The following is a 23,272-nucleotide window of genomic DNA, read 5'->3' on the forward strand; positions in this document are numbered from 1 at the left end:
ACAATTGTACATGGCTCACTCTTTGATGTTTCCAAAACATCAATAACAGAAAGAATAATATATGTTTATGGAAATGAAAATGGGATCTGAGCAAAGTAGTTGCTATTAACTGCATTGTTCTTCCTTCTTTTTAAATGTTTTCCCACAGGAAATGTTCTCTCTCCATAGGAGTTTTTAGGTTTGTAGTATTTTATGCGAGAGAGAGAGAAAAGAGGTAATGGAACAAACTTACAGCTAAAATTACAAGCTACCAATGAGATTAAACATCTCTTTCCTAGGCACATTTACTGAAGATAATACAGAAGTTTCCAGTTCTGTTGTTCCAGCTCCCTGTGCTTGTTAAAGCGCAAAAGACAATCTGTACTTGCTTATTTTGTATCTAAGCAACTGTCAGACTCCATATCTACTAATAAGAAAGGGTATAATTATATGCTGCTACTTTAATTAGTAGCAGATGCCTATGTTTATGAAATAAAATGTAAGATTTTCTGCAGTGCAGAATCTTACTTATATGCAAATTGCAAATGCACTTTTGCAAGTTTTAAAAGCGTTGCATGACCCTGGCTATATGCATCTGTTGTTTATGATAGATTATGGGTTCAATACTCAATTGCACTGAGCAACTGATCGATGGAGCTGAGGGGTGGGACAGGTAAAGGTGGCTCTACATTATTTTTCTTCCTCCCCCAATCCTGGGGCTAGCTGGAGGTCTATGGACTGGCCCCCCTAAAGACCATTATGCCAGCAAGGATTGCCAGAGCACACTGCACTCTGGCCCCACCTCCTTTGGTTCCAAAACACTTCCTCTGAGGGCTGGCTGGGGCATGAGGTGTAATGCAGAGCTGATTACACCAGCTTTACACTAATTGAGGATTCTCCCATGCAGAAGGAATCCTTAACTGCCCACTTAGGGCAGTTTTAAGGCTTCTGTGCTGTTCTAGCAGTGCAAAATGATGTTAGCAAGGCTGAAGATTTGGCAAGAGCTCTTTTATAACATTTTTCTTTAGGAGAAATAGCAAAGACAGGGCCTAGTGCAAAGGTTTGTTCTTCGTTTATCAAAGCACACCATGACTAAATTAAAAATGAAAGCCACAGCCTTCTTCACAAAGCAATGTAAATGTATATACAAAAGATACTGTATGGGGCAATCCGGCACTGGTAGGAGCCTGGAAAGGATAGTCTAAAAAAGTATATTCCACCTCTAACTTCTATGATTCTACACTTTTTTTATTAGAAGACAATATCTAACACCAAAAATGGTATGCCCATTTACTGAGATTTCTAGTTAATAACTGCAAATTGCAAGCCTCCATGCTTGCAAATTAGAGATGCCAACAGAATAATTGATTGCTCTGTCTTTATTGGCTGTCAGTCCTTTTTCTTGTCCTACCCTGACATTTATAACTGCCATTCATACAACTAATCAGGAATTTTGTTAAAACCAAACCAATTAGACTGGTCAGCAAATGTTGTCTTCTTTGCTCTTCCATAATTGGCTACTTGTTACATACTCTATGTCTTAGAATTTATGTGGATTAAGTAATGAACAAGTAATGATTACTGATCAAGATTAGGGATGTCTTACATGAATCCTGAATGTCTCTCTGTTGCTGTACTTCATACTTCCTAGTCCTTTAGCATTTCTTTGCACTCACAAATTGCTCCTCTAGTCCCATTACTCGTTAATCAAATTACAAGAATGAAACTTTGTTACACTGCACCTCAATAGTCTATAATGGCTAGTGACTGTATAATTTTTGCCTTTGTATTCTTTGTACTTCTCCTTTAAATCTGCAAGGACTCTGCTGTCTGCAGGGAGTGGCAACCATTTTTGTGTTCGCTGCCCTACAGCCTATCAGAGAAGAGACACAGTGAGCACTCTCCCCTGGAGACTTGATTTTCGTTCTTTCTTGTTTTGTGGTTCTCAGTTGAAAATCAAGGCCATTCTGACTGAAAATATCTGTTTGCATTTTGTGTGTGGAAAAACATGACAACAAAGCATGCAGTAACACCACCATAATGATTATTACTAAGGACATGTATGGAGGCAGAAATGGTCTTGTTGAATGAGACACCTGGTAAGAATTTGGAACACAAGTAGTTAATCAAAATCTTTAGTAACTAGTTTATGAGCTGGGATATTTGCCACCAAGACAGTAATACTTGCTGTGTACATACTTCAAAAAGCCAAACATCTCACTGCCTCTATCACCTAGTTCAGCCATATAAAACCACTACAAGGTGCACTAGCCAGTATTTGAGGAAAGTAAACAGTAACTTTATTTAAACCTATGATAATTTTTAAGTGATTGTCGCTGGTGTTTAGCAATACTTTAAAACTCTCCTCTATGAGATAAAGACTTTGTACCTTCTGCTACACACTCAGCCATTTCTTAGGATCCATGCACAAGCAACACTCAATTAGACACTAAGAATTCATGAGTTTATACTAAATGTCAGCACATTTTTGCTACATTCCAGCTATTATAATACACAGACACTGTCCTCCCTCCCACCCCCCGCCCATGCACAGAGGGTAGATCCCTCAGGTAATCCCAAGATATGCAAAACACAAGTGGTGTTGTGCAAAACTGACATAACCTTTCCCTTACATTGCCTTGATCTGATGGCTGCTCTGTACATGCCCTGCTCTATGTTGTATTAGAAAAGCTCTAAATTATACCAGCCTATACTTCAACAAGAGGCCAAATCCTAGGCCAGGATTTGCATAGTGTAAATTCACCCTAACCACGTCCCCTCTTCAGTAACCACACCCACTTTCCTGCTACATCACCGAAAAAGATGGAATATAAAAGTCGCAGTACCAGCTGAACACTGCTGCAGCAATCAATCAGCTTCCCTTGGTGTGATCTTTGTGGGGCCACTTACTTAGGTTTTGTGGACAAAGTTCATTAGTGGAGTGGCACTGTGCCCAAAGAGCTGGCCCACAGGGTATGTAAGAAAGATGGCATAGGGGGTGAGACAATTTATACATGAAGAACTGCCTTTTCTATAGAGATTAAGATGAATGCCCTACCCTCTAATATGCAGACTTGTATTAACTGATGCCACAGGAATACTGCTACAGTATATCAGTATTTCAACCTAGCTATAATTCTTCTGCTCTTCTGTGTCAGCTGGTGAGCTATTGGGTTGGGTATTTTTCTCCATTAGATTTTTATATATATAAATTCCCACAGACGTAGCTGCTAACAATCCTGTGGTGAGGTACCACGTATTTAAAATAGCCAGAGGCAAAAAGTAAAACAATTGCCAAAGCCCAAATATCTCATTCTGCAAAACTAGCTTCTATAGATTTATAGGTTGTGTCCAGGTTTTGCTAATATATTCCCAACAATCTCCTTTTATAGCCTTTATTTTTCTTCCTTAAGCCTATATCATTTCATCTTGACCCTTAACAACACTGTTCAAATTTTTCCACACAACCAATGATACTGCTGAGACAGAGGTTTAACAGCAGTGCAGTATATGCTGGACAACTCGGTATAATAATCAGCCCATTTCTTTCCTTATAATGCCACCTAGTGTTAGCAAATTACCAATTGCCCATAGGAATGAAAAGGCTCTTTCCTATGTATATAAAAACAGGGGGTCGGGCACTGAAAAAAGTTGTTTTTATTTTACTGTACTGAAAATAATTGGTTAAAGTTGGCAATATGCACACACTGGAAACCAGCACAGCAGTCTGGCAGCTTAGTCACCATGTTCTCATCTGCTAACGAAAACCTTGAGTAGATTCATTTCCCTTTCTGCTTAGGGAACTAAACAATTGCAGGCATCTGCAGACTAATGGAGAATTAATTGACAGATGATGCTGAAGCAGCGTTCTGTGGATTATCAAAAATATAATTAGTAACAATAGGTAGGGTGCATAAAGAAATGTGAAGAAAAATCTCCATCACACTCTTCTTTATGTTGTTGTCATCTACCACCAGTCCCTACGCTCCCCCATTATCACCTGGCTTTTAGATTTTGATATCTGGACACACACACACCTCTTTCCCTCTCCTCACAGACTTAAAATTTCATATTGCTCCTAGTCCCTGGCCTCCTTGCCCCCAACTTTACTTACTGATGATGTTCAAGACTGGGTCACTTTCCCCACTCACCATGGTAGCTGACTCCTTGGACATTCCCATTCCTTATTTTCAAACTCTGATTCCCTCCTAAAACCCACCTCCATGCCATTTGTTTCAAATAGAAACTGATGTGATATGTTGTGATCATCTTTCCTTCCAAGACCATTCCTCCTTTGCCTGTCACTAGTTCCAAGGTTTTTTACCCACCCATTTGATCCTACCCCTTCAGCTGCTAACTTCCTTTGGCCGTCACTTTCACCCCCCTCCCTCCCCAGTAGCCTCACTTTCTTCTGACTCTTTCACATCAAAATAAAACGGTGTGCCCATTTTCCCTCACCCTCAAAAGGCTACCTGTGAACCCTACCTCTCCAGCTACCGCCCCGTCTCCCTGCTTCTCTAATTTCACTGAAAGAGCCATTTACAACCATTGCCTCAAATTCCTCTCCTCCAGGTACATCCTTAAACTGGTTGAACCTCGATTCTGCCCTCCTCACACCACTGGAAACTTTCCCAATGTGGTTTCTTATTATGTATTACTATTGGAGAATAAGTCTGAAATCAGCGAGATAAAATTCAATAAAGAAAGGCAGGTGCAATGTACCTGGCAAAAAGAAAGGCAGGTGCAATGTACAGGTTGGGCAAACACCTCTCAGGGATGGTGTAGGTTTACCTCAATGCCTCATCACAGGGAACTGAACTTCATGACCTCTCAAAGTCCCTTCTAACCCTACATTTCTATGATTCTATTATTCTCCTTGGCCAAATCTCAGGATCCCTACTCCATCCTCATCCTACTCCACCTCTCTGCTACTTCCATACTGTTGATCACACCCTTCGCATCCTGTCCTCCCTCAGCTTTCATGCCATTGCCCTCTCCTGGTTCTCCTCCTATCTCTCTAACCACTCACTCCTTCACTGGGTCTTCCTCTCCCCAGTCTCTGTCCTTAGTCCCGTCCTTCTCTCTCTCTTTTCACCCTTTCCCTGTATTGTATCATCTGCTCACATGGTTTGAACTGCCATCTCTACACTGACAACACACTCCTTACTTCTGACAGTCCCACATCTCTGCCGGTCCACCATCTCCTCCTGGATAGCTCACTAACAACCCAAACATGGCCAAAACTGACCTCCATATCTTTCCTCTGAAACACTCTCCTTTGCCCTCCCTGCCACTGTCAACATTACCACTACTGCATTTCCCATTTTAGCAGTCTCCAGTTTTTTGAGCACTTCAAATCCATCAAATGTTTTGCAAAAGCCTCTTGGTAGTGGGATGCAGAGCTTTTCAAGAGGTTAAGGATGAGCATGAAGACTGATCATTCCTCTCGTCTACAGAGGATAATGCTCCAGGTCAGGCTTCCTGCGCACTGGTAGAGTGGAGCTGGGAAGTTTAAACGGGTTCCTGTGCTGTAGCTGTTCTGTGGATAAACCAGAGGTGAAAGTAAGCTGGTATGCCGGGTACAGCAGAGCAGTGGCTGGAGCCCCAGGCCTTTTAAATTGTGCCGGAGCCCCGCCACCACTACTCCAGGGCTCCAGGGGCTATTTAAAGGACCAGGGTGGTAGAAGCAGGGGAGCCACAGGCCCTTTAAATAGCCCCCAGAGCCCTGAGGTAGCGGGGGCCCCAGGGGCTATTTAAAAGGCCGGGGCTCCAGCTGCCTCTGCCGCCCTGGTCCTTTAAATAGCCGCTGGAGCCCTGCCACATCCCCAGGGCTCCAGCGGCTATGTAAAGGACTGGGGCAGTAGAAGCAGGGGAGCCCCGGGCCCTTTAAATAGTCCCCATAGCCCTGGGCTGCTACTGCCGTTGCTACCCCAGTGGGGAAGGAAGGGAGGAGGAGAAGAAGAAGGAGGGGGCACTTACCTTACAGGGTGGGCTGGGGCTGGCTCGGATGCCCACAGCCCTGCCCCTTCCGCCCTAGGCCCCAACCCTTCCAGGGGCCAGAGCTGGCCCCAACGTACCAGTAAGTCATTCGACTTAACTTTCACCCCTGGGATAAACAGACAATTCTCCAGGGCCATCAATCTGGCAGCTTCCCTGAGCACGACACATTCATTTAAATAAAACTTGGCATTGCTTAATTAAAGGTGATAGTCCCTCCTTTCCACCTCCTTAAATCATACAAAGCTGCCCCTTTTATGCATACATCAAGCCAAAAAGACCAGTTGATAATGTGCAGCAGTTTTCATTGTTAAATGATACCAGACTGCCCTCTACTGTAGATACAGTACTTAGCATCTTTCCAAGTGAAAAACTTCTGTTGTGGTTCATTATCTGTTAAACGCCAAGTATTTGAAAATTTCTAGTAACTATCGAGACTAGCTCTTATCTAACATGTATAAATATGACCCTTCTTCATAGATTTCCAGACAGAAACTTTTGTGGTTGGCATAATTGTAAGACATAATACAGAAATAAATTTCTTTTAGTGAAATGATCTGTTTGCAGACTAAGAAAAACTCCAAAATAGGTTAATTTACACAGATAAAAAAGGTCCTGCATGGCCTGACAACACTGAGACTTAGAAATCCTTTGTGAACACTTAACAGAACAACAAATGGGAGCTGTAATGATCTGTAGCCACATCCATAGACTGCTAACACAGTCATTAGCTGCCAGGTTATAACAGCACCTTCCATTTATATGGCACTTTCCATCCAAACTGCTTGTATTAGCTTTCAAGGCCCTTTACAATCTATCCCCACCCTATCATCTCTCATTCACTACCGATGCTCACCTCCAATCAGACATCATGCCAGCCTCCACTGCCCGCTTTTAAAATTTTCAAACAAGCACCATCATTCTTTCTCCTATGCTGCCTCACAAACTTGAAGGCTCTCTCTGTAAAAATCCACAAAGCTACCTCATTACTTACTTTCAAATCCCTCCTCAAAACTTTTCTTTGCCGTGATGCCTTCAAAACACTTGTATTGTAGGCTGCTGATGGGCAGATACCACTCTGTATCGCAGATACACAGCATGATTGTCTGATTGTTTTCTTGTACTCCTCTGTTTGTGTCTGTCTGTTGCCTCTTGTTTTATAGTTAGATTGTAAGCTCCTTGGGGCAGGGACTGTCTTTTTGTTCTGTATTTGTACAGCACCTAGCACAATGGTGTCCTGCTCCCAGGTGCTATTGTAATACAAACAAACTTTGTATTGTAGCTTTTTTAATTTAAATTGAATTTAGTAATTTTGTACTAAACTACTATGGGTTCAGCTCCTGTTGCTACAGTTTCAAGCTTAACAGAGTGAAAATCACCTCTAGTGCTTTTTTCAAATTTGGAGATGCCAGGAACCCATGAAGACCAAGGTTAGCCACCACAGACACAATCACAAGTGCAAAGTCTTATTTGTACTACAAGTGTTATTAAAGCAATAAGTTACCATTACCCATGCATATATAAATCATACAAAAATCCACACTGGGACTAAGACTGTATTCATACTCCCATCTTCAAAGATATTCAAGGGTCTGATGGATCTCTCAGTAAATGATCAACAGAGGGAAGGTTCCTGCTGGGGTTTCCAGTGGGGTCATTTCTTGGGGTCTTCCACTTTTACCCAATCAGGGAACTTTTCTTATATTGTTGTTCTGATCATACCTCACACCTTATGCATATGCATGAGGTTTTCAACCCTCTTTTCCTTATCTGTTCTTCCACAGCCCATTAATATTGGGGTGTCCCATTTTTATAGCTTGTTTCTTAGTTCCTCTTATTCTCATTAGCATTTACGCACAACATGTAACCTGCGGTCAGGACAGGACAAAGTTCCATGATGTTACAATTAGGTGTCTTGTGATCTTGGACAATACATGAGCTGTAGCTCACAAAAGCTCATGCTCAAATAAATTGGTTAGTCTCTAAGGTGCCACAAGTACTCCTTTTCTTTTTGCGAATACAGACTAACACGGCTGTTACTCTGAAACCTATTGCAATCTAGTTTCTTATAACATCACCTAAACTGTGACTTTACTGGCATAGGGTTCTTTCTAGGTCACCCACTCAGGTCAAGTATTCTTAAATCTATGGCTTAATATGGATAAGCTAAAATCTTACAGGCCTCAGCATGTGGACTTTGCATTCCAGCCATGGTTTACTTATATTCCTAATATACACTTATCACTCCTAATTTCTTCTCAATCTTATACTTCTTTAATCCTACAATTTAAATCTATTGAGTTTACATTAATTATAAGGATAGGTCCATCAATGGCTATTAGCCAGGGTGGGCAGGAATGGTGTCCCTAGCCTCTGTCTGCCAGAAGCTAGCAATGAATGACAGGGGATGGATCACTTGATGATCACTGTTCATTCCCTCTGGGGCACCTGGCACTGGCCACTGTCAGAAGACAGGATACTGGGCTAGATTGACCTTTGGTCTGACCCAGTAGGGTCATTCTTATGTTTTTATATATGAAATAGCATATGAATTGACAATAACACGATGATAAATGGATGATAAAATGAACTAACTGGCTACAAATCGAACAACTAGGTTTTGCGCACAGCAAATCACTTTATCTGCCACTGGAATGCAGGCACTTAGCATCTTATTAGAATAAACAGAATCTTATTAGAATAAAATAAAAAATAATTAGCACTTTTCTTCCATTCATTTCAAAGTACTTTATAAGGTGCGTGTGCCTTATCCCCGTTTTACAGGTGGGGAAACTGAGACAAATAGGTTGATTGATCTTCCCAAGGTCACATCAAAACTCAAATTTACTTCTATATATTCCTGCCATTAAATTAATTAAGAGTGTACAGTGATCACACTAGTGCAGGGGCGGGCCAACTTTTTGGCCTGAGGGCAGCATCAGGTTTCAGAAATTGTATGGAGGGCCGGTTAGGGGAGGCTGTGCCTCCCCAAACAGCCAGGCATGGCCCGGCCCCCACCTTCTATCTGACCCCCCCTCCTTCTCGCCCCCCTGACACCCCCCCTAGGACCCCTGCCCCATCCACTTCCCCTGCTCTCTGTCCCCTGACCGCCCCCAACTGCCCCCCGCCGCCCCATCGAACCCCCCCCCTTCCTGACTGCCCCCCCGGGACCCCTACCCCATCCCAACCACCTCTTCTCCCTGACAGCCCCCAGACCCCACATCCCAAATGTCCCCCACTGCTGCCCCCCACAACCCCATCCAACCACCCCTCCTTCCTGACTGGCCCCCCCAGACGCCTGCCCCATCCAACCACCCCTTCTCCCTGTCCCCTGATCACCCCCAGAGCCCCCACCTGACTGCCCCCTGCTGCCCCATCCAACCCCTTCTCTCATTTCTGACTGCTCCCCCAAGGACCCCTGCCCCATCCACCCGCCCCACTCCTTGACTGCCCCCCGCTGCCCCATCCAACCCCTCCTCTCCTTCCTGACTGCCCCCCGGGACCCCTGCCCCATCCAACCACCCCTTCTCCCTGACCATCCCCAGAACCCCTGCCCCCATTCAACCCCCCTGTTCCACGCCCTCTGACCACCCCGACCCCTAGCCACACCCCCAGCCCCTGACCACCCCCTAAACTCCCCTGCCCTCTATCCAACCCCCCTCCCCTGCTCCCTGCCCTCTTACTGCGCTCCCGCGCCAGCCACCCTGCCCAGCTGGAACCAGCCATGCACTGCACAGCAGAGCCCCGGGTCAGGCTGGGCTCTGCAGCCCCGCTGCCCACAGCATTGCGCCCGTGGCGCAGTGGGCTGAGGCTGTGGGGGAGGGGCCGGGGGCTAACCTCCCAGGCCAGGAGCTCAGGGGCCAGGCAGGAGGGTCCTGCGGGCCAGATGTGGCCCCACGGGCCGTAGTTTGCCCTCCTCTACACTAGTGCAGAGATTCAGCACATTCATTTCAAAAGGCACTGTGGATAAGAATTGAGTGTGCTATATAAGAGATCTGATTTCTAGTACCAGTTCTACCAGGGACGATCTTGTGCAACCTCTGTTAAATTATTTTTTAAAAATAGGTGAATGATGCATGCTTCCTAGGATAGCAGTGTGGCACCTTACTAAGTAAGGGCTACGAAGTGCACAGAATTAACACTAGTCAGTAGAAGAGTTGAGATTAGACTTCGTTGCTTCCAGTCCAACACACATTTTTCTAAGTCAAAGGGGGCAGAGACTGTACTTCCGGTCTAGAGTTCTGGTTTTGTGCCTGCCAGGTATGAGAGTCAGTGTGGGTTGAAAGACCATGCACTGCTGTTGACTCATAAGAAGCACTTGGAGGCTGGAGAATGCTCAGTGCAGATGAAATGTTTGGATATTTTAACAGCAAGACTCTAACCAACTACTGAGCATGTACAAGTGACAATTTTCAGAGGCTTATGAATCAACAAAATCTGAGCAGATTTTCACTGGGACAGGCAAAGGTACCCTCCTGTTCACCCAGCCCTACCCATCCTCCAAATTTCATGTTCTCGCTTCAAAGTATGGAGGTGCTAGAGCTCTCCAATGAAACCACTAGGAAAAAATGTTAACATTGGAAAAAATTCTATTTTTCCTTAACCTCATTCTTGAAATTAGCTAAACAATTTTTGCTGATGAAGAGGTACAGAAAACAGCTAAAGTCTGGTAAAGTTATAAGCAATTGAAAACAGGGGCTTATAATGAAAATTGTTAAGCAACTTTTACAATGGGTATAACTATCTTGCTCTGCCGATAATGCTGATTTAAATAGTTTTTCAGAAAGAGTTTCCCAAATCAGTTATTTCATATCCACAGGAACAGAAGTCTGTAAGGAGTCAATGTGTGATCTCACAGCACCAGAATTCCATAATAACTTTACTTGGGAAAAAGGCCTTAACATTCAAATCTAATGTAACTATTATTGTAAGACTATTTGGAAAAATGTATGTGCGTATGTCACATTACAGTAGCAGCGGTGTCAAATCTTTGTATTTTATGTTCAGAGAAATTCTTTACTAACAGAAACACTAGTTTCCCTTAATTTAGCAATAATACTTCACTTAATAAACAGCACTGACTAAATGGAAATACTACACAGAAACCTTAGCAATAAATGAACAACATGACTAACTGGTGGAGTTCTTGTTAAAACTATGAAAAAAATCAATTGGCAGTCATACTTAAGGTGACCAGATGACAAGAACAAAATATCGGGACACAAGGGGGAGCAGCCACAGGCTCACCCCCCAACCAGGGCTGGTGAAGCAAAAAAAAATAAAAGCCGGAGTGTCGCTGACATCGGTCGGGACGCGGGACAAACAACTAAATATCGGGACAGTCGATTTTATCGCGACGTCTGGTCACCCTAGTCCTACTAGACAGTGGTGACTAATATGTAACAGCTCTGTTTCAGAAGCCTTTTCTAGCTGTACTCTTGTTTGATTCAATGCCATTTTGGGAGGTGAGGGAGAAATCTATGGAAAATTAGTGTGTAAAGAAATATTTTAAGTGATAGTAAGGCAAAACAACCAATGTTAATTATATGGAAAGTAACTTACATATGCATATACACTGTTTGTAGATAGACATACCTTTTTGCTGGTTTTATGAGTGGCAAGACTGTAAGATCTTCGGACAAGGACCATGTTATCCTATGCATTTGTACAAAAGGTTCCATAGCTGACTGGGGCCCCTGGGCACTACCACTATAGCAAACTGAGCAGTTTATAACCCAGAATTAAGTTAATTTCCTTGAGTTTATGGATCAAGACAATTATGTGATGTTGCCTTTCAAAATATTTACCACTAACGAATTGTAAGTATGTAAGTATAAAGTTAATATCACAATGTAAGAATTGAGATAGATGCTGAATTTGAGCATTTATTACTCTTGGTAGAAGACTAATTTCTTTCTCATGACAAACTGTGCTGTTAGACTTCTCAGCAGGAAAACTGAAATGAATGAGACCAAGATATTAATAGTTTTCCCCATGATACCTTGAGATAGCTGTAAATGATAGCTGTGTTGATTAAATTTGTACCCCCAGAATGAACTGAAAGATCACAGAATAAATACTGCAAGTGTTTAGTCTCAGCCAACCTTGTACTGACCCTGCTACTGGCAGTAAAGTCTCATCTGTTTCCTTTTCCTTTTGAAACTGCCAGTAAAAGGAACTAACTTTTGCGGACATTTTTCTGACACCCCAGTGACTACTGAACTGTGGAGCAAGTTCACTTCCATGAGATTGTTAGGAAATGTTCTCCCTCTAATCTTCTTACAAGGACTTAAAAACACAGTCCCCTTTTTAATCACTTTTCTCCACTGACATACCACTGGCTAGCAATGAAAAACTATTAAGTGTAGCAATGGTGTCATAATCAGTTTTTTCCAATTCTATTGTAATAGTATTATATCCACTGATTGTAACAAGAAGGTAAACTTTAGGAGCCAAGACCTATCCTGGGAAGCCTGCATGCAGCCACTGATGCCAATAGTATGCACAAACTTGTATCAAACAGTATAATTTGGCCCTAATTATAAAGTTTATGGTGATTATTTTGCCATAAATAAGCTACACCAAGGCACAAAATGAACCATTTAACACAAATGAAAGAGTCTGCTTAAAAACATAAGAAACCACTATCACAGTTAAAGGCAACTGCACTTGTATTCCCCGTCTATGGTAACCAGGGGACTGTCAGGTCTCTGGCTCCCCAACTGTCACCTCTCAGAGCTAGGCCTGCTTGCTTTCTCTTCAGAGATGGTTAACAGTGTGAACCCCCATAGTTATAATTACCACACCGCTCATTTTATGCACTATAGAGAAAACATAAAAAACAATAAAAACGTATGTGCATACTAATAAGCTTCCCAGACATCACCCCAATCCTAACATGAGCTCTGACAGTAGCAGTTCTTCAACACCCAATGCAAGGGGTTTCCTTGTAGTTTCAAGTTCATCACAGCTTCAACTCAGAACAAGCATACAGTTTTAGGGGGCCCAGTCCTTCCAATCCTTCCCTAAGGATTGGGGCCCTCTGTGGACCACAGGTCCTGTCCGATTGCTGGATCAGGAAAAAGGCCCTTTTAAAACCAGGCTATTTATTCAAAATCCTTTCTTTGTTTATGGGTACCTGGAGAATCCAGTCTGAACTACTATATGCAGACCTCACTGCGTGTCGGGGTGGCTTCAAAGGGACTGATATCCAGAGGAATTACATTAGCATCCCCCTCCTCCATCTCCCTGACCACTGCCACATCAGCATGGTTCAATTTGTGTTCTGAAGGTTAGTATCTGTTGTGATAAGAAAATTCCAGTCTCCCTGTCCGTTCAAGTCTTTGCCCTTTTGCCCAGCTTAACAACATTTCCCTCTATTTACGTCAACACCTGCCCACCAAGAGTTATTGAAACAACTTCATTTTGATAGGACATTTCCACTAGCAATAAAAGGGCCTTACTGGATTTGTAAGAGAGAAGTACTTCACAAAATAGCTGAGGGGATATTCCAAATCAACCACTTTGAACTGCAACAAAGTAGCTCTAGGCTGACGCACAAGTACAGATGATAGAAGTATTGGGTTGTTGTTGTTTTTTAAATAAACTACACCGGAGCAAAGTAACATTTAACCAACAAGAAAAGGAGGACTAGTGGCACCTTAGAGACTAACCAATTTATTTGAGCATGAGCTTTCGTGAGCTACAGCTCACTTCATCGGATGCATTCAGTGGAAAATACAGTGAGGAGATTTATATACACACAGAACATGAAAAAATGGGTGTTTATCATGCACACTGTAAGGAGAGTGATCAGTTAAGATGAGCTATTACCAGCAGAAGGGGGGGGGGGGGGGGAACCTTTGTAGTGATAATCAAGATGGGCCATTTCCAGCAGTTAACAAGAATGTCTGAGGAACAGTGGGGGGGGGATAACAAGGGGAAATAGTTTTACTTTGTGTAATGACTCAACCACTCCCAGTCTCTATTCAAGCCTAAGTTAATTGTATCCAATTTGCAAATTAATTCCAATTCAGCAGTCTCTCGTTGGAGTCTGTTTTTGAAGTTTTTTTGTTGAAGAAGAATAGCCACTTTTAGGTCAGAAATCCTAATTTAGTGACCAGAGAGATTGAAGTGTTCTCCGACTGGTTTATGAATGTTAAAATTCTTGACATCTGATTTGTGTCCATTTATTCTTTTACGTAGAGACTGTCCAGTTTGACCAACGTACATGGCAGAGGGGCATTGCTGGCACATGATGGCATATATCACATTGGTAGATGTGCAGGTGAACGAGCCTCTGACAGTGTGGCTGATGTGATTAGGCCCTATGATGGTGTCCCCTGAATAGATATGTGGACACAATTGGCAACGGGCTTTGTTGCAAGGATAGGTTCCTGGGTTAGTTGTTCTGTTGTATGCTGTGTGGTTGCTGGTGAGTATTTGCTTCTGGTTGGGGGGCTGTCTGTAGGCAAGGAATGGCCTGTCTCCCAAGATTTGTGAGAGCGATGGGTCATCCTTCAGCATAGGTTGTAGATCCTTGATGATGCGTTGGAGAGGTTTTAGTTGGGGGCTGAAGGTGACAGCTAGTGGCGTTGTTATTTTCTTTGTTGGGCCTGTCCTGTAGTAGGTGACTTCTGGGTACTCTTCTGGCTCTGTCAATCTGTTTCTTCACTTCAGCAGGTGGGTATTGAAGTTGTAAGAATGCTTGATAGAGATCTTGTAGGTGTTTGTCTCTGTCTGAGGGGTTGGAGCAAATGCGGTTGTATTGTAGAGCTTGGCTGTAGACGATGGATCGTGTGGTGTGGTCAGGGTGAAAGCTGGAGGCATGTAGGTAGGAATAACGGTCAGTAGGTTTCCGGTATAGGGTGGTGTTTATGTGACCATTGCTTATTAGCACCATAGTGTCCAGGAAGTGGATCTCTTGTGTGGACTGGTCCAGGCTGAGGTTGATGGTGGGATGGAAATTGTTGAAATCATGGTGGAATTCCTCAAGGGCTTCTTTTCCATGGGTCCAGATGATGAAGATGTCATCAATATAGCGCAAGTAGAGTAGGGGCATTGGGGACGAGAGATGAGGAAGCGGTGTTCTAAGTCAGCCATAAAAATGTTGGCATACTGTGGGGCCATGCGGGTACCCATAGCAGTGCCGCTGATCTGAAGGTATACATTGTCCCCAAATGTGAAATCAACCATTATTTTCTAGTGGAACCAGGATTAGGCCCTAATTGTTGGTTTAAAAATGCAGTTATCTACTCTACTTTTTTCTGGTCTATAAAGAGCCTGTGCCAACCAGATATGAGACATTGCCCTCCCTTTTGCCTTATACTGTATATTCATTAGAAAAACTAAATTCAGGAATCATGTTCCTCTCCATTCAACTGTGTTTGTGGAGAAAAAACACAAAGCGCCCACTTAAACTCAGGTGTGTGGGAAGTGTGATTTTCACTTATATTCTACTTTTCCTGTTGCCCATCAGCGTCTGAGCATCTGCAAGTGGTGCTTCCTGTAGTTGAACCCAATTCACATTTAACTTTTACACTTTCCCTTGGTAACAGCTAGGCAAAAAGGACACAGAAATTCAGATTTTCTAGACAGACTCATAGATTTTAAGGCCAGAAGTGACCATCATGATCATCTAGTCTGCACATTTCAGGCCACAGAACCTCCTCGCCCACCCACTCCTGCAATAGGCTCATAACCTCTGACTGAATTACTAAAGTCCTCAAATCCTGATGTAAAGACTTCAAGTTACAGAGAATCCACCATTTACTCTAGTTCAAACCAGCAAGTTGCCTGTTCCCCATGCTGCAGAGGAAGGCAAAAAACCCAAAGGGGTCCCAGCCAATCCGACCTGGGGGAAAATTCCTTCCCAACCCCAAATATGGTGATCAGTTAGACCCTGAGCATGTAGGTCAGACCCACCAGCCAGATACCTGGGAAAGGTGAAGTAACTCAAAGTCCTCCCCATCTAGCGTCCCATTTCCAGCAGCGAGAGATATTTGCTAATAGCAGTCATGGAACAGACCATGTGCCATTGTAGACAGTATCATCATACCATTCCCTCCATAAACTTATCAAGTTCAGTTTTGAAACAAGTTAGGTTTTTTACCCCCACTACACCCCTTGGAAGGCTGTTCCAGAACTTCACTCCTTTGATGGTTAGATGTCTAATTTCTAGCCTAAACTTGTTGATGGCCAGTTTGTATTCATTTGTTCTTGTGCCCTCTCTCTAATGGAAATACTTCACCTCATACGTCCTACGACTGTATCAGCCTTTTTCATGGCCACATCACATTGGCAGCTCATAGGCATCTCATGATCAACCAATACACCTAGCTCTTTCTCCTCTGTTGCTTCCAAATGATACGTCCCCAGTTTATAGCAAAAATTCTTGTTGTGAGTCCCTAAATGCATGCCCTTAACTATTACATTTCATCCCATTTCTATTACTCCAATTTTCAAGGTAATTCAAATCTTCTTGTATGATATTCCTGTCCTCTTCTGTATTGGCAATACCTCCCAATTTTGTCATCTGCAAATTTTATTAGCACACTTCCACTTTTTGTACGAGTCATTTGTTCTCCAATCTATATATGAAAAATTAAAGTCTCCCATAATCACACAATTCCCCATAGTTTTTATTTCATTAGTCTCTCTCTAAATCAGATCCTGGGGTTCTGTAGGCAACCCCAAAGCATTTTTCTAGTGGAGCCGTTACCTTTCATCCCGCTCAGTAAAACAGATTCCATTTTATCCATTCTGTCACTTCTAATTTTTTTACTCTTCCTAGTCATTAATATACAACACTATTCCCCAACCTTTACCTTTATTTCTTTCCTGAACAGCACATACCCTTCAATACCTGTACTCTAGTCATGACTGCTATTCCACCATGTTTTTGTTATCTCTGTAACATCTGGTTTCGCTTCCTGCACCACTCATTTTAATTCACCCTTTTTGTTATCCAGGCTCTTTGCATTGGTGTTCAGACATCTTAGTGGTTTCTGATTGGCTTTGCCCAGATTCCTTGATGCAGCATAGTGGGAGCGTTTGCACGCAATATATGAACCTTGGAGGGAGAGAGAGAGAGAGAGCGCGAGCACGGGGGGGGGGAAGCATACATGCATATAACAGGGGTGGCCAAACTTAGTAACCCTCTGAGCCACATATGGCAATCTTCAGAAGTTCAAGAGCTGGGGCATGCCTGCCAGGGCTTCAGCCCTGTTCCTGCTGAAGCCCAAGACCACAGGCACTGATTTTTGTTTTTGCTGGTGGATCCTTTCCACCTTCTAGTTTCACTGTGTGTCATGTACCTGCTCTTGCCACCTACCAGTGGTTTGTGTATGCTGACCATCCTCTACTGTTTTGAGCCCCCAAGCACCCACGGAGTCAGTGCCTATTTCCAAGAACCCCCTCCCCATGGGGCAGAAGCCAGAGGTGATACATGGGGGCGGGACATGTGGCTCTCATGCCCCTCCCCCTGCAGATTTTTGCCAGGGTTTGCTAGTCCTGCTTGGTCACATGGTGCCGCTAAGGCCCCTCCCTGCACAGCCACTGCTGGAGCTGGCAAGCTAGGAGCTGCAGCCATGGGGAAAGGAAACTGCAAACAGTTGAGAGCTGGAGGAAGAGCCACTGCTTTTGCTGCTGCCTCTCCCCATGGAGCTAAAGCAGTAGCCCCTCACTGCAGCTTCCAGCTGTTTGCTACTGCTTCTCTACCCAGAGAGAACGCTTGGGAGCTGCAGGGAGGGGCCGCTGAGGTTAAGAGGGAGACATGACTCATTGTGTTGCAAGGTGGAGGAAAGGGAACAAACTTTTAAATTGTGTCCTCCCACTCTCAGCAGGCATCAGTCCTCCCTGGCAGAAGCCATGAGATGCCTCCCCCTGCCTGTCTGGTAGGTGGAGAATGGGGGTGAGGAATGCAGGAGGGCGCAGCATGCCACACTAACTGTAGAAGAGCCACATGTGGCTCGCGGTTTGGTCACCCCTAGCATATAATTTACTCAGAAAAAAAAAGTTTAGGAAAGATTTAAGATGTTTGCACTCAGATGGCATGGTGACTGGTACTCTCAAAGGCAATAAGGTTTTAATTAAAACATGCCTTAATATTTTAATCATGTGTTTATATCAGATATTTAATTTGAAAAAGTGGTAAGTTACAAAAAGTGGCAATAGAAAGATTTGCGTTAGAAGGGATACATTGTGTGAGGCAGTTCAGAAAATCTAAAATAAGTTGACCCATGGCACTATTGCAGGATACTGTCATACTGTGGACTAAACAACAACACAGATTATCCAATCCCTTATCAAACATACCTCTAGAAATGCAGGCTGTCCCAAAGACATGGTTAATAGATGTTTCACAAAAACCATGAACCACAATCAACTTCCTCATACAAAATGAAATGTAAGCCTACATATATCATTGCTGGGGAAGGAAACGGAGAGTGCTGCTTCCCTTGTGTGTTCCCGCCTTGCTTCAAAGCCTACAGAAGCCTCTCAGATCTCAGTTATGTGGCTTTAGACGGGTAGGTGAGAACATTGCAAGTAGGCCAAGCTCTACAGGAATATTCCCTAACCCAAAACCATGAGCCAAGAACAGCACATTACTACAGATTTACACTTGCCCCTTGGGAAGATCATTCCAGGTGCAGATGGCTGGAGAACCTCGAGAGGGAGCAAAGGACTGAAGAAGAATGCAGCTCAGCAGGGACTTGAGGACTGTCAAGCAAGCTCACTTTTTAAAAGTCTCCTCTTTTCTCATGCTAGAACAAGTGTTATAAAAATAATCTAGCTGTGGTGACCACTCTTATTTTTAAGATGTCTTAATTTACAAAGTTTTTCCACAAAAACTGCATTGATGACAAGCTCCCATAGGGAACTGTTTAGCCTTTTTCTTTGCTGAGAGACCTCAAAATGTAAATGGTAGTCTTTTTATAAAATATGGAAGATGAGTACAGTAGTCATCAGATCCCTATTTTAAGCCTGGAGTAGATGAGCCATGAAACATTGACTATCTTGTTTTGAGAAGTTGATTCTGATCAGCCCATTTTTGGTCCTATGCCCATGCCCCTGACCTTGAATAGGTGAATGCAGTGAGCAGCTAGCTCTCCTGACTTTCTGGAGGTTTAGGGGTGGAGGGGGCAGGAGGGAAGTGAGGAGGCCATGAAGTGGCAAAAACTTCAATTCAAAAAGTATCTTAAACAACTATTTTGAGTGTGTCCTAACTCAAATCCCTTGCCAATTTCACTTCATGTTTGGTAGACAGATTCTACTAAACTTAGTCTAACCAATGCTGAGCTGGTTGTTCCTTGGTTTGCCGATTAGCAGGTGGAATAAATGGAAACTCAGTTGCAATCTTAACTATGGAACAGCTGCTTCAGTTTCGTAGACCAGCAGAAGTCAAAGGACAAATTCACAACAGTCACACAAAACATCTTTTGTATAGTAATGAGAATAGCAAAATGTTTAACAAATTTTAAACTATTCTTACCTCATTTATTTTTTATTTACTTATATAATTTACAAGGCCTTGATTAGACAAAATAGCAACTTGGTAACTAAACTCAAAACCAAAAAGAGATACAAACCAACAGAATATAGAAGGAAACCCCATGTAGTTCTGTAAAATATATCACACCCAATGCACGCACTGTTCAAATATTCCCATTACTATTGAAATGAAGATTTTTGTAAAGAAACATTTTGGTTTAGTTCAAGTGCAGTTACAGTTGAATTATGCTGTAATTTAATTCTGATCACATCGGGCCTAGTGTTTGGACTGCAGCAGCAGCAAATCTCTCAAGAGGTTTAGTGCAGTCAGAAACTGGAATACAGCTTTGAGTATTTAACAGACAGGAGCTATAGACTGCATTCAGTAGAGTACGATACATTAATTGGAGCTAAAGTTTTAGTATGCTTATTGCAAGTTTCTCTCATTTTTAACAAGCAGAACTTCTTTGCAGACATGTTATTGCTGTGGGTAATAAGGCTGTTGAGGGTAAGGGTATCCAGGTTGCTGAGGTCCTGGGTATGGTACTTGTCCAGGGTTCTGATACATTTGTGGTGCATATGGCAGATTATACTGGCCATAGGTGTAAGGATTGTAGCCCATTGGCATTGGCATCTGGCAATACCTGTGGAAAACAGCACCCATTAATTGCAAAAATTACAAGTTAAATACTGAGGCAGCAATAAGATGCAGCATGAGAGAGAAAGCTAAAAAGGCAAGGAACCCACGGCAGACAGTTGCAACTTGTTTCCCCCTTTACAGCATTTACTACTGCACATAAACCTCTAGGAAGCAGGTATTAAACCAGCACAATACCTTGAAGTGAAATTCAGCTAAAGGAGAAAAACAGCAGCTTTTCATAACTAGGAAGACCATGACCCTGCTCTAACCCTTCCCCCCCCCCCCCCTTCTTAGAAACAATGTTGAATATAATTGTATTTATTAAGTATTTTTAGACTGTGCCAACTCACCTGGTTAAGACAAGGTCTGCCTGGATAGCACTGTGTTCAATCAGGGGCAGTACTCAATGCAACAACAAAGGTGACTAATAGGAAGAGTGTCTGCCTCGGAAAGGGAGATATCCCATTCGATCTACTGGCTACAACAAGGTGGGAGAGAGACAGGAGTGGGAAAAGTCCACAGGGAGATAGGCAGGCATTAGCAGGAGCTGCAGCTGACAAATGACTCCCAATTCTGGCTATGCTCCTAGGGTGCAGGGAAAAAAGTCTCATCTCGTGAGGTCATCCAGATGTTTGAATAGGATTCCCTTACTAGCCTCTTCTCCCCAGTGTCTGCTCTAGTTGCTACTTAATTCTCCATTCTTCCTTTTACATTTGTGTCTGGGGCAGTTAGAGGATATACAGGACATACATAGCAGCAGGTACCAGAGGAAAGGCAGACAAGAGGTCATATATATATACTGCTGGTGATGACCACAGGAAAAGTAAGGGGTTCTTGGATGATGAAGACTCCTTCCCTTTGCTCTCCTGGCAGCTTTGCAGAGTGCCAGAACAAGCTATCAAAGGCTCCCTCCTGCTCTTGCTAGAGTCTTCACAGTTCTCCCCAACAAGACTCAGTCCCCACCCTGAGAGAGGCCACATGCCGTCTTTAAGAAGCAGGATCACAAAGACTCTTCCTGACAGTTGACCCAGAACTGCTAATGCTGCACTCTATAGGCAGACTGTGTGTCAACCAGAAAGCCAAGATAGAATCTGAAAAAGCTAAATACAATTGCAAAATTAAAAGAAATTTATGTTTTTTAAAAGAGGCTCTCTGGGATTTTAAGAGTGTAGGGTGTTGCCAATTATATAAGTGTGCTGTCATTAAGGGAGTGGCAATACCAATTCTTCAGTTCTTATGCAAAATGTACTACTTGCAAGAGCTAAATGAAAAGATGATTTTTTCTTCACGAATCTTCCCTTAGCATGTAGCAATACAAAACTCACTACATAGCTCTCATGTCAGGAGGACAGAATTGAAGGCTATAAGCTACATTTATCCATCCTGCACTCAAATCAAGTAAGGGTATTTCAGGAGGTTCCCACAGTATAGCTACTAGTCAAAGAGAGAAGGGACATAAGATATAAAAATGAATACCCAATACTAATTATAGAACAAGAAGCCAATATTGCACATGGAAGAGAGGTCCGTAAAATTCTATTTATGCTTCTTCAAATAAGCCTTTACAAGAGCATTTCAAACTCTTCTCCTCCTTCCCCTCAAACTCTTCCCATCTCCCCCCTCAAAAAGTGCATTAATCATGTCTAAAGCAGTATCGTAGACCATCATGAGTCCTCACATTTGCAACTACATGACATTGCTCTAGCAATCATTATATGTTTTAGCAGTCTTTAATATGATGCAAGAACTAGAAGCAAGGAGAGCAAGCACTTTGTGACAAGTCAGTTAAGCAAGGAGTCCACAGACCACAGACCAGTTTAAGAATTGCTGTCCTATACTAACATGTATCTGAACTGTAGACGCGACAAATCGAAGAAATGTCAGATCTTAACACAGAAAAGGAAACCCCAGTGTTCACTAAAAGCAGCTTATTTAAATTCAATTCACATTTAACAAAATAAGCATTTTTTGGTGTTGTAAATTAGATTATCTATGAACTACTTAAGCATTCTGATAGTTACCCTGGGTATCCTGGATAGGTTGGGTAAGGGGGTCCCTGTGCCTGTGATGGTCCAGTGCTAGCTACAGATGAACCAACTGGAGAAGCAGTAGCTCCAGTGGCTGTTGGTACAGGAGGGGAGAGAGTATTTGCTGTAGAAATCACTGGTGGTGGAGGGCGTGCTGGTGGTTGTGGTTTACTAGACTTTAAAAAAAAAAAAAATCAATTAGACCAAGTTTTTCAAGGCAAGCACCAGGTTCAATTCTATAATTTTTTTTTTTGGTTTTACACAATGTTATACATTTATGTTGCTGTATAATTGCTTAATTCAAACTTTTTAGAAAGTTATGAGACAAATGAAAGATGATAAAATGGAAACTGAAACAAAGTTAACTATAAACCTTATTACTTGCAACCACTGACATTTCCTGAATGCTTTCCCGGCCCCCCCGCCCCTCCTTGATTTGGCAATAGATATTAAAATATAATACAGTAGAACCTCAGAGTTACAGACACCTCGGGAATGGAGGTTGTCCATAACTCTGAACAAAGTGCAGTTCAGGCTCCAGATCCAGCAGCTGAGACTCCAGGCCAGGTTTCAACAGCAGCTAAGCTCCCTACTCAGGCCTGGAATGCACTCTTGTCTCCATTCAGGCCTGCAGAGGTGTGTGTGTGTGTGTGTGTGTGTGGGGGGGGGGGGGGGGGGGGGGGGGGAGGGAAGGGAGGGAAAACAGTGTGTCCCCCTCTCAGCATGGGGAAGGGTAAAAATGGGGGGGGGGGGGGGGGGTGAGAGAGAGAACCCAGTGCAAACCCCAGAGCTGCTTCTGCTCTGCTGGCTGGCTCTGGCTGCCTTGGGTTAGCAGCCCCAGCATCTTGCTGTAAGTGGGTGCCCCGTGCATGTGAGGGTGGGATCAGGCCCAGATGTGCCTACCTTTAGATGCAATTCAGGCACAGTACAGTAGTGTGTGTGCGTGCTGCCTGAGTGATTACTTCCGGTTTCATTTTGTGTCCAGTTGATCGGGCAGTCCATGACTGGTGTTTCTATCTTTAAGGTTCTACTGTACCCCAATACATTACAGAGACTGATATGCGAAAGTTCTGATAATCAAATACTGTTACAAACCATGGCCTATCTGTAATCAACTTGTATATAACACAAGCCTTTA

General features: G+C 43.2%; 1 protein-coding gene across 2 annotated transcripts in view; it reads right to left on the reverse strand.

Moving 5' to 3' along the window:
* Window positions 1-19,451: 19,451 nt before the first annotated feature.
* PDCD6IP (programmed cell death 6 interacting protein) overlaps window positions 19,452-23,272 on the reverse strand; it is a 50,231-nt gene continuing 46,410 nt past the window's right edge. For both annotated transcript variants that reach the window (XM_048838948.2, XM_048838949.2), the window contains exons 17-18: window positions 22,129-22,310; window positions 19,452-20,111 (exon numbers count right to left, since the gene is read on the reverse strand). In XM_048838948.2, coding sequence (XP_048694905.2) covers window positions 19,946-20,111; window positions 22,129-22,310 — 348 coding nt within the window. In that variant the 3' untranslated portion in view covers window positions 19,452-19,945. The remainder of the gene's footprint in view (window positions 20,112-22,128; window positions 22,311-23,272) is intronic.

The sequence above is a fragment of the Caretta caretta genome, chromosome 2 (genome assembly GCF_965140235.1).
Source record: "Caretta caretta isolate rCarCar2 chromosome 2, rCarCar1.hap1, whole genome shotgun sequence".
NCBI classification, from domain to species: domain Eukaryota; kingdom Metazoa; phylum Chordata; order Testudines; family Cheloniidae; genus Caretta; species Caretta caretta.